Here is a 14110-nt window from a genome sequence, read left to right on the forward strand (position 1 = left end):
TAACAAAGGGAGAGTTCAGATAGAGGACTCTTTAATCCTATACTCTTCCCACAAGAGTAGATTCTGAGGTCATATGAGTAGAATAGAATGCTGAAACAATATTCTAATTGATAAAAAAAAACTTTAATAGTTCTCAATTTTGAACAACTTGATTATAAATCATTATTCAAATCAGTACAAAAATATCCAATATTGAACTGATATTGGACCAATATTGTATAATCAGAATAAGAACTACCTTCTCAATTTTACATATATCATGGCACCTAGAAGCTTAATGTTTTGGTAACAATTCAAGTCACCATTCACCATGTCTTCTAGAGTCACTTCACACTCCAGCCAAGAGTTCTAGGCCCCCAAAAGAGGCAAAACACCCCTTAACTCATTGCGCATTGATTAAAAATAAAAAGAAACTCACATCACCTCTAAATCCTATCAACCTTGATTACCACAATGCACCTGAAGTCAATGGGTGTTGAACAAAGCTTTAAAAAAAGACATCTACACAACTTATTAAAATTGATCTTCATTTAAAACATTACCTGTCCAGTAATCTCATTTCAGGTTCATTAAAACAAAAACAAAAAAATCCATCAGATCCCTTAATAAAGATTTGAGAAAATAAGAAACTCACCCCTAATGGCTCCTTCAGCCACAGAGTCTGACAAAAGTCAATGAATTAAAACAAAGAATGTAACAGTATAAACTGTAATTTAATGTAAAGTATATTTTGTCCCATTCTTTTTTTTTTTTTTTTTCACTCTCATTACAATTATTGGCTTTTTTCACTCTTGCCTAACTGGTTCTCCATATTAGCTAAACACTCTACTATCTGTTACATTTAATTTATTAACTCATACATGACAAGTTTACAGAATAAAACAAACAGTAGCCATCAAATTTATTTGCTTATCATAAAATAAATTTCCTGATGATATAATTTCCTGACATCTTTTAATTAAATAGTTTGTGATAATTGTAGAGGCTATGGCAAAATATTTCCCAAAGATGATCATAATTTTTTTGAAAGTACCTAGCCTCTGAACTGATACAATTAGAAATGAATTTTAGATCTCTTAACCCTTAAACTCCTATGAGTTGCCAAGAAAGAATTCCTCCTTCCATAACAAACCAATATCAAGCAGACAAGTGAAGAGAATAAAGAAAAATATCAATTAGGAATTCTTGGTTGATCCTGCCGATGGCAATTTATCTGAGCTAACTTAATAATTGTATGGTAGGGGAAAAAAAGTAAGGAGAATTACTAATACGATCTTTAGAATGAAAGGCTAAGACTGCTCCTGTACTCTTCATGTAGTTAAATTAAACTATTAATTATTTTCACTGAAATGTCCTAAATGAGTCCACAAGTGCTTTACCTGAATAAACAAAACCTAAACCGCCTGCTAAAACTCCAAACACAATAAGAAGAATTTCCGCCATAATGTGATACCAGCGCAGGGAATTCCACCGTAACTTAAGATGAGCTATACACGGAAATCCAAAAGATAGGCATGTGCCAGTGAAACTGCCCACAAAACCCATCAACAGGCCAAAATGGGGCACAACCAAGGCAATGAAAAGGGCAAATGTCACAAGCAAGGTCCTTGTTAGCATCAACCAGAACCAATGATACTTTGTACCTTTCTTTAAATGAGGAAAGTATGGCCCAACAGTACTGTCAAATGTTTCCACCACTACAAACAGCGGTAGTGGGAACGAAAATAATACATTTGTTGCCACAAAAGCTGTTGCTGCTGTGTTAAAACCTACATTGCCTGCCAAGTTTATGGTAAATACTTGTTCTGTAGCCAAGCCAAATGTTAGGACAGCGAATACACCAAACAAAGCTTTAACAGCAGCTGAGATGAAGAAGGAAACATGCATCATTTTGTTGAATTTCTTTGGTTCCCTCATACTGCCCTCTATTCCAGGGAAAACTGCATGAGCACAGTAACTGAATGTCACGATACCAAACCCAACAGGAAATGTATTTATATCAAAGGATGGGATGTTGTCCACAGTCCACTGATCATATCGTACAACACAGTAGGCTACCATAACAGCCAGCGCAGACATCAGAGAGAACACTGCCAGCATGCTCATCCAGGCAATAAGTGACAATCTTGTGATGAAGACACTTGGCAGGACAGCTATAGAACAGAGGACGGCCCATTCATTTAGAGTGAGAGGTAAAAACTTGTTTGTAATCTGATAAAACATGGTCGTTAAGAGCACTAAGTAAAGGATGGCAGCCGCATACAGTTCTATTGTCTGGACAACACTAACCACCCTCCCTCCCACACCAGGCCACACTGCTTCACCTACATCAGGGTAAGAACTACGAATCCTCTTCCTCAGCTTGCTACGGGGAGAGACTTCGTATAAGCAATCGACCAGAAGAATTCCAGTCACATCGCAGAACACGGCTACAATGAAGATACAAATAACTGCTGCAATTCCTCCCTCCCGCACGGCATAGGGAACTCCAAGAATTCCCATTCCTTGAATCAGATTAGTCACATTCCAGCCGGCAAGAACAGCAGAAGCTTGCCTATCGCGACATTCCTTTTCTACCAACGATACTGTGAAATGAGACATGGTAAACGAGCGAAATCGTTTAAAATTTGTACTCCACGCGGATGGGGATTCCTGTTCTTCTGGGTCCACGGTGCGCACCAAAGGTGTTCGTTCATTCTTCTGTGATTCCTTGTTCCTGCTCACCAGTTCGTAGCTTGGAACTTTCTCGGTCTCGTTTTCAGTGTTTCCCAGGGTCAAAGAGTTCGATAAAGCGAGCTGTAAATCATGCTCACCGAATTCGGGTTCGTCCGCCATTCGAGAAGCCGGAAAATACCGTTGATCCGCCTTAAGTACAAAAGATCGCGCTAAGCATTTTTACACGTGGGACAGTTCATTTCAAAGGGGCACTGGTGTGGAAATGTACGATTCGGCAAAATTAACCACAGGGATGAATGAGATTAACCTTGATTGCAGCTGGATTAGTCGTGCGTTTTCGTCACGTCGTAATCTCTCTTTGATTGGTCGAAGGGATTTAGTACCGCCTCCAATTTCGGTGTTCTGTCGAACAACAACAAACTAAATGGCAACACGTATCATCTCTACGAGAGTTACTATTCTGTACCGATGATCGTTTTTATATTTTCAAAGTAAAATAATAATAGCAATGAAATAGCTTTCTTGCGATTATCTCATCGGTGAAATTGACTCTTGGCACAGTCGTCGGGGCATGTCACGCTCCTGTTACATCCGGTCCATATTCTCCTTCATGATTGGTCAGTCGAACGACAATAGTTTTGTTACGCAAAAAATGAACAACAAACACGCATGGTGCGAGACTTAGGAAGCTTGTTTTAGACAATACTTTTTAGCGAACACTGAAAGCCGTCCAAGCTTGCATCAAATTTGTAGCAGATAGTGCAAAAGGAACATTTAGAGTATCAGAAGAAAAGAGCAAGATGGATGGTGGTTCTGCTGGTTCTAAACCGAACAACGACGGCGAAACGATCCCACTGAACAAACCATCCTTGCAATTAGGTGCAGAAGAAACACCTCTTATTTTCGCTCACACCGACGATCATGGCGTGAGTCTGAGGAAGTCGGGTTTTGCAGAGAGCATCAGAAAACTACGCGGCGCTACCATGACAGTTTCGATTTTGGAGAAGCCTTCGGATGATCGCAACGCGTCTGCTTGGCTGGCCGGCTGGAATGTTACCAATCTAATTCAGGGAACCGGCATCCTCGGCGTTCCATATGCCGTCCTGATGGGAGGATGGGCTGCTGTAGCTACAATCGTTGCAGTAGCTGCTGTTTGCTGCTACACCGGCAAGCTTTTGGTCGACTGCCTGTACGAAGAGTCGAAGCGAACCGGTCAGCGCAAGCGAGTTCGAATTAACTACCCAGAGGTTGGAGAAGCAGCTTGGCCAGGCTGGGGGAATAGAATTGTCAGCGTTGTGCAAGTTTGCGAGATGTATGGTGGTGTAATCATGTACATTGTGCTTCTTGCTACGGTATTCAACGACATTTTGAACGAGTTGACGCCCCTGGACATCTATCAGTGGGCAGTCGTATGCGCGTATGTTGCGTTACCAGGAATCTTCATAACGCGCGTTTCTGTAATCGCTTGGATCAGTATGATCTCCGTGTTTGCGCTACTTTCTAGCATCGCCACCATTATCATCTACTGCATCACTGAGTACCGCGATATGTCCGTCTCAAACATTCCTGGCTTCTATCCAGAGAAGTTTCCCATAGGCTTTGGTATTATCGTGTTCAGCTACTGCGCACACGCAGTGTTTCCTGGCGTCGAGGGCAGCATGAGAGAGCCAAAAAAATTCCCTATGATGATGAACAGCGCGTTTACCCTGGCCGCAGTAGTTAAGATGCTGCTTGGTATGTTAGCAGTTCTCAGGTTTGGTCAAACTACCGAACAAGTCATCACAGTTAATATGCGCATCAGTCCAGTTTTCAACATAGTAGCCACAGTACTTGTTGTCACTAATGTGTTCCTGGCCTTCCCTATTTGCATGTTCGTTGTGTTGGAAACATGGGATGTAAAGGTTTTACCTTATTTCCCGCATCTTGGCAAGGAAACAGGTTACCATTGGTTTTGGTTGCTTCTGACCAGAATCATGCTTCTCACACTTGCTTTGTTCCTGGCAGTTATTGTACCACACTTTGGTCTTCTGATGGGTTTTGTTGGCAGTTTTACAGGCACTTGCCTTTCTTTTGTTTTCCCTTGTGTTTTCCACATGATCTTGAAATGGAAAACCACTCCTTGGTACAGCATTTTAACAAAGATATTTGTGACAATATTTGGGTTGGTCTGTGGTGGGTTTGGTCTGGTGTTCTCAGGAAGGGAGCTTGCAAAAGCTTTCTCTTTTGGTTGACTGTTTTTAAAGTTGTCTCTTATCTCCTCGTTCCTTAGGTGACTATGGAAACAATCACACTGTGATCAGTGGACAGTTATTCAAAGAAATTTTAAAATTGATTATCATTGTAGTGAGTTATTTTCATGTAAGCAGCTTGTCTGAGTTCAGTATAACTGGTGTTTTTTAGAGAAGTCACGGACAGAGGAAGTGCAACATAAGGCTTACAGCTGTGAATCAAGTGCTGGGGACTATAAATACAACCAAGAGATCAAGCCTTGTTTTTGGTCACAGCCAAAATCCTTTCATTTTACCTCTTAAAGACACAATCAATCGCTATTTTTGATTTTTGTAGGCAAAAAAAAACAAACAAACAAACAAACTCAAGAATAATATTTTCCCGAGTGTCTTCCACTAGACCATTACCACTAAGAATCTCTTCCCATTCTCTGCTTAGCAAGGGTAATCTAAAATAAATAAGAATTGGCTCTCTTTCTAATTTTCATCTAAGCAATCAAATAGTAGAATTAACTCTTTACACCCTAACATCAGTACGTATATTCTCCATACTGTTCTCCATACATTTCCCAAGGTACTGCTATGGAGAATTTGTTTAACAATCAAGACCTTCTTTAGTTGGTGATCATTTCCTTTTTTCTCATGACCTAACTACATGATTCAAGGGTGACATTGTAAGGAGGAATTAGATACTAGTCACTCTTAAGGGTCAAAAGCTTAAGGAAATGTCAAGGTGCAATATTTCAATTGACTCCTATGCTGTATTAAAGTGGTGATATGTTTTTAATTAATTATTCGTGTAATTATATATAGTCAGAGCTGGTCTTGTTCCAGTAAGACAAAATTTGATGTGAAGCTGGTTCAATTGGACACTTTTAGTCATACTTGTGACAATGGTATAATTACAAAAGAAATCTATTAAAAGTCTTACTTCTACACAAAATATAGTCTCTATCTCTCATAGCTTGCTTTGTTTTAACTTGAGATTATCGATTTATTTCTAGAAATTCCCTAAACGAAATAAATTTAATTTAAGTCCAGAGTATGCGTTAAACACTTTCATCAGTAATTTGCAAATTAATAGTGTACAGTGAAGAATCGAGCCAATCGTAATTTCAAAATCTTGAAGTCACGCAGCACTTTCAGAGCGTTGTGTGACATCTCAAACGAAACTCGAAGGAGTGTACTGTGTATCGATTAGCACCAATTTAAAATGTACATCGCACTGTTTAACCTGCTGTTCCCCTAAACAATGGGAAACCAATCATCCGTTGACCTTCTGCTACAAAAAAAACAGAAGAAAATTAGTTTTGGCTCGTTGATTGGGTACCCTTTGACCCTAATGTACCCAGGAAAGGCGTGTGGTACACGTGATTACCTAACCCACGTACTGATTGTCACAACAAAAACAACAATCTGTGAACGGGACAGTAGTAGTGAGTCTCAAATACTTGATTACTTGTTAAAGCGATTTCTGTTTACCGTAAAAAACGGCACGTGGGTAGCAAAGCTTAAACAGTGAAGTACTGAACAGTGGAACAATGGGAGAAAGTGTGCCTTTGGTGTCTTCGCCGAGTTCATCAATTAGGCAGCCTGCCGAAGAGGCAGCTTTCGGAACAACTCAATCAAAGCCTACTATTGTGCCTCTGGGAGAGAAAGCTCCTTTGATCCAGGGTGAACATGAAGTTGGAAAAAGTCTTCTTGGACTTAGTTTATCAAGGATGAATTTGTCGCGGAGTTTAATGAGATTGCGTTCCGCCACGATGACTGTGTCGTTAATCGAAAAGCCTTCAGATGATCGCCGAGCCTCAGCGTTTCTTGCAGGTTGGAACGTAACAAATCTCATTCAAGGAACGGGGATTCTAGGAATACCGTACGCTGTGAAGCTCGGTGGGTGGGCTGCTGTTGTTTGTATTTTTGTCTGTGGTATTCTTTGTTGTTACACGGGCAAGATTCTAATCGACTGTTTGTACGAAGATTCCAAGCGGACAGGTCAAAGGAAACGAGTAAGGGTGAATTACCCTGATGTTGGCGAAGCCTGCTGGCCCGTGTGGGGAAACAGGATTGTCAGCATTGTGCAAGTGGTTGAGATGTCTGGCATAGGCGTCACCTATGTTGTCTTGATGGCCACCATCTTCCTTGATCTTTTCCACAACAAGAGTATGGATGTTTATGACTGGACCGTTGTCGTTGGTTGTGTTGTCCTTCCAGCAATCTTTATTACCCGCGTGTCACTCATCGCCTGGTTCAGCATGATTTCTGTCTTCTCTTTGTTCTCTGGTGTCTTCACCATCATAATCTACTGCATTACACAGTATCAGAAGATGAGCTTCAGCAACATGCCAAGTTTCCACCTAAACTCTTTCCTGGTTGGCTTGGGCATCATTGTATTCAGCTTTACAGCACATGCAGTATTCCCAGGAGTGGAAGGAAGCATGCGTCATCCTGAACAGTACCCCATGATGCTGAAAGTTGCCTTTGCAAACTCAATAATCACCAAACTTGCTCTGGGCCTACTGGGTGTGTTTCGATATGGGCAGGAACTTAACCAGGCAATAACAGTTAATATCAAAACCAGTCCAGTCTTTTACATTCTGTCCAATGTTTTTGTTATTGGTAATGTTGTGCTTGCCTTTCCTCTTGTCATGTTTGTTGTTTTGGAGACATGGGATAAAAAAATGCTTCCTCACTTTCCTCACCTTTCCAAGGATTCAAGTTTTCACTGGTTTTGGTTGATCCTGACGCGTCCATTGCTCCTTACATTTGGTGTCTTCCTGGCCATCACCGTACCTCATTTTGGCTTAGTCATGGGTCTGCTCGGCAGCTTAACGGGAACCAGTCTGTGTTTCATTTTCCCATGCGTTTTCCATCTGAAGCTGATGTGGAAGAAGTTAAACTGGTTGCAGATTGCATGTAGAGTGGCTGTCACCATCTTTGGAATTGTTGTTGGAATCCTTGGAGTGGTATTCTCAGCAATTGAACTAATCAATGTGTCCAAGTGAGGAAATAAATTCTGTAACAATAAGTATTTCATAAGGTATATAAACTGAGACCTGCTTTGTTGATACATGTAACACAAATGATAATAACTATTAATATATATTGGATCCTAAATATGCATTATTCTGTAAATATTTTGACCTGAATTTTTATTTAATATATGGTTCCTCAGAATATCAAACCAAGGGAGGTCATCAGGATTTTGAAGGGGAGAGGGGGGGAGGTAAAAGGAGAGGGCAATCATGGTTATAAACATTCCCCCACCCTCTTCTCCGAAAAAAAGAGAAAAAAAATCAGTGAGCCCAGAAAAAAATGATAGAAAAAAATTAAACTTAGAATTCAACTTGAAATAGAGATCAGGAAGAAAGAACAGCTCAATTTTTGAGCAAAACCTGGTTGAAATGTATAAAAAGGAAGAATAATTTGAGGTCAGCAAATTATAGGGATGTATACAGGTGATCTCTGATAATTTTCTTACCTCAGACAGCACAAATTCTTCATGACCAAATAAAAAAACAAACAAACAACAAAACAATTATTGGATCATTTTTGCTCTCACTCTTAACATTATGCTGAATAATGTCACCATGAGGCGCAGTAGCATGTTTTCCAAATCAACTGTGGTCATTCAGAATTATTTCATTGGTATTGATGTGAAGTTTTCTCAGAAGCTTGCACCTTTAAAGACTATTTAATTGTATAGCTGAGTTGTAATCAAAATATTAAATTTTACATTTTTAGCTGGGAATTTAACGATTTTTATTGTGTTGTACCTTATTATGGGAAGGGGAGGTTACATGAACCTGGTGCAAATTGATATTAATTTCAGTTGGATGTAATAAAAACAGTGAATGGGAAAATGGGAAAATGAGAAAGTAAGAAAATTAAAGAGAGAAATTATTTTTCAGATAAATTGTTTATAATGCAGAACAGATATTTTCAATGGTGATTATCAATATCCACTCTAATTTTTGGAAAATTCTGCAGCAGAGTAACAGAATAAATTGGTGATGACAAAATAAATTACACTAACTTGTTTCGACATTTCACTATCTGAGGCTCAGCAATTAATGAAAACAATTTTATAGATATTCTGAGGTTCAGGAGTTGGTTGTATCGCGGATGAGCGAGCAACCAATATTTATGGCATTCCCCATTCTCTACTCCCTATTCCCTATTCCCCATTCCTCGTTTTAGTAACATCCATGTCGTTAGTTTTAACTTGCGTAACACTGATTAAGTGAACTGTGAATTTCCGCGCTCTTTATTTCACTCATTTATGTCCCGAATTATCGATTCACTCCAGACGTTGTTGACAATAAGGAAACAATAGCGAAAAATAGTTCTTTCAACAGGCTGAAGATCTGTCAGTACTGTAGACAATGCAAATGACGCTAAGGTAACTTTCAATCACAGTTGACATGGTGGTTTATCAGCCTCACTGTCGAACCAATTTTCCTCCTGTCCCAGTTAATTCTTCTTAAAATCTCACATTTTGACGGAAATTTCCAGAGCACCTCCTTCGCATTATTTCTCTTCAATTATTGGAAAGAAGTCTTTGATGCTAAATTCACGTCAACGTCCTCTATCCTATTTGTAACGAAGTCTCTGCGGGAGATTTGCAATCTAAGCTCCTTGAGAAGTCTAATCTGAGCGTGGCATAAGTTCCATTTTACTTCATAGACATTTGAAAAATACTTTCCCAGTCGCCCATCAATACTATAGAGCTGTATAGTCCAAAAAACTTAAAGTCAGACCAGAATACATCCTTAACGCCCCTCAGCAGGACGGTGGACGACTCCCAGTCTTTCATTTGAGTCCCAAGAACTACCAGATACAAATAGATTGAAAACAGGTGCCATGTTCTCAGTCTCTGTCCGTGGAACTGTCGTGTATTCTTTTAGTGGAGACACTCCCTCTTCGATTGCTTTCTATATTGTCTTAATTCATCGATCAAATATCTAATAAGTTGCTACAATCATGTTACTTGATAACAGTACTTTAGTCTAGTACTTTCACATCGGTTAGTAGTCCAGCAGTAATATTACTAACACTGGTAGAAGTACTTTTACAATGTTTTCAATACACTACAAGAACCCTGACCCTTTACTGTAATCAAAAGAATATCAACAGTTGATATTCTCTTGCTGTAATATAGAGTGCGATATCGAGAGAACCACTCCCACACAGACTGTGGGGATCAGATAATCGTCCCCTGTAGCATATTCCTATTTTCGCGTGAAACGTGAAATGAAATCGTCCGTCTCCGTTATTTGAGGAATTTTCTGGCGCGAGCCTGCGAAGGAGTTCGATTCAACATGATCCGTGAATCATCTTGTTGGATTGAAGCATTCTGGTCAATTATTATAAGTCTATGGATTTATTAACAATGAGAGTAGATTTAAATGTTTTTTGTTACATAAATCGCTGTTGAAACTAGTTGGCAACAAACCCTTGTGTATCCGTTCAGAGTTTAAAAAAAGCGGAAACTCAAGAGACGTGATCGGATTTATTTCAGCCATATGTGAAAGAATTCTGACTTCAAGTTCTGTTCGTGACTCAATATTTACCCTTTGAAACTCGTATACTTCGTAACGACAACGTAACTCGAACTTGAAGATTAATGTAGAAGTGAATAAATGTCCTCAAGAGATTAATTGAGGGACGGGAACAAAAAATTTGAAATTCAAAACCCCACAAGTGACTTGGTGAAAGGCCAGAATAAATTACTAATTACGAGAAAAAATCAAACCACAGATAAAACCACAGATCAAACCTCAGATCCCTGCTGGTGGGAATTTTAGCCATTGATTTGTTAGCATTTGTAGACGTGGAAGACAAGCCCATCTTAAATCATTTCAGTAATATTTAAAGACGTTTATCAAATCGATTTCAAAAGCGCAGTAACATATTTTACAATTCAACATTCCCAACGGGTTTAAACTATACTTCTGAGGGATACAAATAATCTTTTATTTTTATTTTGTGACGTAACAATAAATGGTAACGCAACACTTCCACGCGGTACATGTAGAAATCAATATTTGTGTCCAAGCGTGCGTCTAGTCGCAATCGAACGTGCGAACGTATGGTTAAAAAAAGAGCTTGCTGAGAACGCACCGCCGATTCTTTGCAACACGGGTTACTAAACAGATATAACAGCAAAAGAAGGAAGAAACAGAACCTTCGCATAAAAATGGCGTCTAAAGCGGCCTCGCTCGAAGAAGAAGGCATCGCTATGACTGAACAAGATCCTGCAGCATCACATCCAACGGTTGTACCTTTGGACGAACGTTCGCATCTGTTGTCTGCGTCAAACGACCAGAAATACCCAATCTCTTCAAATGTAGTTGGAGGTTCTCCTAGATCTGGCTTTTCTCAGAGTATTAAAAATCTGAAATCAGCCACCATGACCGTTTCGTTGTTAGAGAAACCGTCCGATGACAGACGTGCCTCAGCGTTACTTGCTGGCTGGAACGTAACAAACCTCATTCAAGGCACAGGTATCCTTGGGGTACCCTATGCGGTGCGTATGGGAGGTTGGGCGGCCGTAGCTGCTAACGCGAAAATCGCCTTTCTTTGTTGCTACACCGGCAAGCTGTTGATAGAGTGTCTGTATGAGAGATCTAAGCAGACAAAGATGTTGAAACGGGTCCGAGTTAACTACCCGGAGGTCGGGGAAGCCGTATGGCCCGGGTGGGGGAACCGGATTGTGAGCGTGGTACAGTTCTGTGAGATGTTTGGAGGGGTAATTTCTTACCTTGTTCTGCTTGGTACCATATTTAGCGATATCCTGAGCAAGTATAAATCATTGAATTTTGATATCTACACATGGTCCTCCATCTGTGCCTGCATTGCTCTCCCAGGCTTCTTCCTACGCCGTGTGTCAGTCATTGCTTGGATCAGCATGATATCCGTCTTTGCACTGATGTCATCGATCATGACAATCATCATATATTCCATAACAGAGTACAAGGACATGTCTTTTGAGAAAGTTCCTGGATTTGACATTCGCAAATTCCCCATTGGGTTTGGTGTCATTGTCTTCAGTTATACAGCCCATGCTGTCTTCCCAGGGGTAGAGGGAAGTATGCGATGCCCTGAACAGTACCCCATGATGATGAATGTGGCTTTTCTACTGGCTGCAATTGTCAAAGTGGCATTTGGCCTCCTTCCTGTGCTGCGATTTGGAGAGGACACAAACCAGGCTATCACTGTCAACCTCAAGACCCATCCGGCTTTCTACATTCTGGCTAATGCTTTGGTTGTGACCAATGTGTTTACAGCTTTCCCCATTGTAAGCTACATAGTGTTGGAAACTGTTGATCACAAACTCCTACCATACTTCCCCCACCTGGAGCGAGAGACAAAGTATCACTGGGTATGGATCTTGCTGTCACGCCCGCTTGTCTTATCCTTTGGCCTCTTCATGGCCATTATTGTGCCTCATTTTGGCTTATTCATGGGTTTGGTTGGAAGTTTTACAGGTACATGCCTTTGTTTTATATTCCCCTGTGTTTTTCACATCGTTCTGAAATGGAAAGAGCTGAGATGGTACAACATCATAGCCAGGGTTTATGTGATAGTTTTTGGCATCGTCTGTGGGGTTCTTGGCATTGTCTTCACTGGCATAGAGCTTGCAAATGCTGTTAGTGGAATTTGAGTCACCTCAATCTCATGTTTAGACTCATTAGTAATTCTACAATCTTTCATATTGTGCAAAAAAAAACTGTGTAGGTTTTTTTAGGGCTAAATTATGCAAGAGAAACCTTAATTATAAAGCAAATGACCAGATTTTCTTGCTGAAGATTGTAATAGACATGGGTTGTAATTAACTTTTTCATAGAGGACTACTGATGGTTCGATAGTGTGAATCTTTATTGTTTTTGTAGAACAAACCTTAAAAATAAATTCTCTACAAATAATAATGACAGGAGACCACCTATAATCAGCTGTTAGGGAAACCTCCTGGATAGAGTTGTTATGATAAGTGTAAAACCTAACAAAACATGATTTCAAGTTTTAGAGACCCTGCATTAATCAGCTGGTAAATTTAACCAGACTATGCATTATTTGGTGAATTTTGAGATTTTATGTGGATTTCACAATTAACACAGTTTGAACGGAGATCAATTGTGCCAGATTGCATCTTTAGATTATGTCAGAGACCTGGAATTTAGGTTGTGTTTGGAGTGTTTTCCAATTAATCAATAACTGGAGGCTAGAATGTATCAGCTTATTCCATATGAATACCTTATACATGAATTGTAAGAAATGCTCAAGGTTTTTTTTTGTTGAACTTTATTTAATCCTCCATACATTTAAAAATTATGATCGTGATTGTGTAGATTTTTGTGTGATAATAAAAGAATCAACTGTTATCCTTGATGCATGTAAAGAAAGAACTTAATTGCATCCTTGATGCATGTTAAGATAACTTAAATGCGAAAGGCAAATTTAAGGGGAGGTATAGGAGAACTCTCAAAAACAAAGTCATATTGTAAGTGATCTATGCGGGAGAGGATTCACCCCTACAAAATATCCTTTCCTCCAAACTACTGTCAATGGTTGTTTGTATTTGACGATTGAGTCAAGATGGCAGTATGTTTGTCTTTGATTGCACAATATATTATTCAAATATTTGTCTTTTGTAAGTGAGTGTAAAGAGTCTGAGTTTAAGAATAAAGTATAAATAACATTAAATTTATATATTGTAATTTATTACTTGACGTATGTGAAAATTGGAGCACAAACAACAGTGTTTTATCAACATACTTGTTGGATAAGGTACACTTAACATTCTAATATTATTAATTATCGTGCATAATAAACTGTTGATGATGTTTGGCATTAGTTATTTTGAGTTATGCAAGTTTGGTGTTTTAAAAAAATTTATATGCATAAGTTTACTTTCGATCAATAACGTCAACCCAATAAAGCAGTATGTTCTGGATCCATGTTGAAACTTGTTATATAATTGGAGATTATTTTATGAGAAGTCGGACAACCTCATTGAGTTGTGATCTGCGCCCTGTTACCGAAAATTTCTGAAAATTTGGCAGACATGCATTACTTCGAGAAAATATTTTTTTTTTCAGTCAGCGGATCGATCGATGGCAAATCCATCATTTCCCTCTTAATATTAAACCGTGCTTTTCAAAGAGAGCGTCGACTGTGTCAGGTGTTAAAAAACTCATTGTAGATCA

At 39.3% G+C, this 14110-nt stretch overlaps 4 protein-coding genes across 4 annotated transcripts; 3 read left to right on the forward strand and 1 right to left on the reverse strand.

Annotated features, from left to right (window-relative positions):
* Nucleotides 1–101: 101 nt before the first annotated feature.
* Nucleotides 102–2835, reverse strand: LOC113665394 (vesicular inhibitory amino acid transporter-like). The gene has a single exon (XM_027181064.2). The coding sequence runs from the start codon at nt 2833–2835 to the stop codon at nt 1342–1344; it is 1494 nt and encodes a 497-aa protein (XP_027036865.2). The 3' UTR covers nt 102–1341.
* A 641-nt stretch (nt 2836–3476) lies between these two features.
* On the forward strand, nt 3477–5847 carry LOC113665393 (vesicular inhibitory amino acid transporter). The gene has a single exon (XM_027181063.2). It carries the CDS (start codon nt 3477–3479, stop codon nt 4905–4907), a length of 1431 nt encoding a protein of 476 aa, XP_027036864.2. The 3' UTR covers nt 4908–5847.
* On the forward strand, nt 5807–8652 carry LOC113665397 (vesicular inhibitory amino acid transporter-like). The gene has a single exon (XM_027181066.2). The coding sequence runs from the start codon at nt 6446–6448 to the stop codon at nt 7904–7906; it is 1461 nt and encodes a 486-aa protein (XP_027036867.2). The 5' UTR covers nt 5807–6445; the 3' UTR covers nt 7907–8652.
* Nucleotides 8653–10814: 2162 nt separating this feature from the next.
* On the forward strand, nt 10815–13757 carry LOC113665396 (vesicular inhibitory amino acid transporter). Its single transcript, XM_027181065.2, has one exon. The coding sequence runs from the start codon at nt 11101–11103 to the stop codon at nt 12565–12567; it is 1467 nt and encodes a 488-aa protein (XP_027036866.2). The 5' UTR covers nt 10815–11100; the 3' UTR covers nt 12568–13757.
* Nucleotides 13758–14110: the final 353 nt, after the last annotated feature.

The sequence above is a fragment of the Pocillopora damicornis genome, chromosome 9 (genome assembly GCF_964200805.1).
Source record: "Pocillopora damicornis chromosome 9, jaPocDami1.2, whole genome shotgun sequence".
Lineage (NCBI taxonomy): Eukaryota > Metazoa > Cnidaria > Anthozoa > Scleractinia > Pocilloporidae > Pocillopora > Pocillopora damicornis.

Bases quoted from the DNA above. Each gene is read 5' to 3' on its own strand.
- LOC113665393 (XM_027181063.2), top strand. From the start codon at position 3,477: ATGGATGGTGGTTCTGCTGGTTCTAAACCGAACAACGACGGCGAAACG.
- LOC113665397 (XM_027181066.2), top strand. From the start codon at position 6,446: ATGGGAGAAAGTGTGCCTTTGGTGTCTTCGCCGAGTTCATCAATTAGG.
- LOC113665394 (XM_027181064.2), bottom strand. From the start codon at position 2,835: ATGGCGGACGAACCCGAATTCGGTGAGCATGATTTACAGCTCGCTTTA.
- LOC113665396 (XM_027181065.2), top strand. From the start codon at position 11,101: ATGGCGTCTAAAGCGGCCTCGCTCGAAGAAGAAGGCATCGCTATGACT.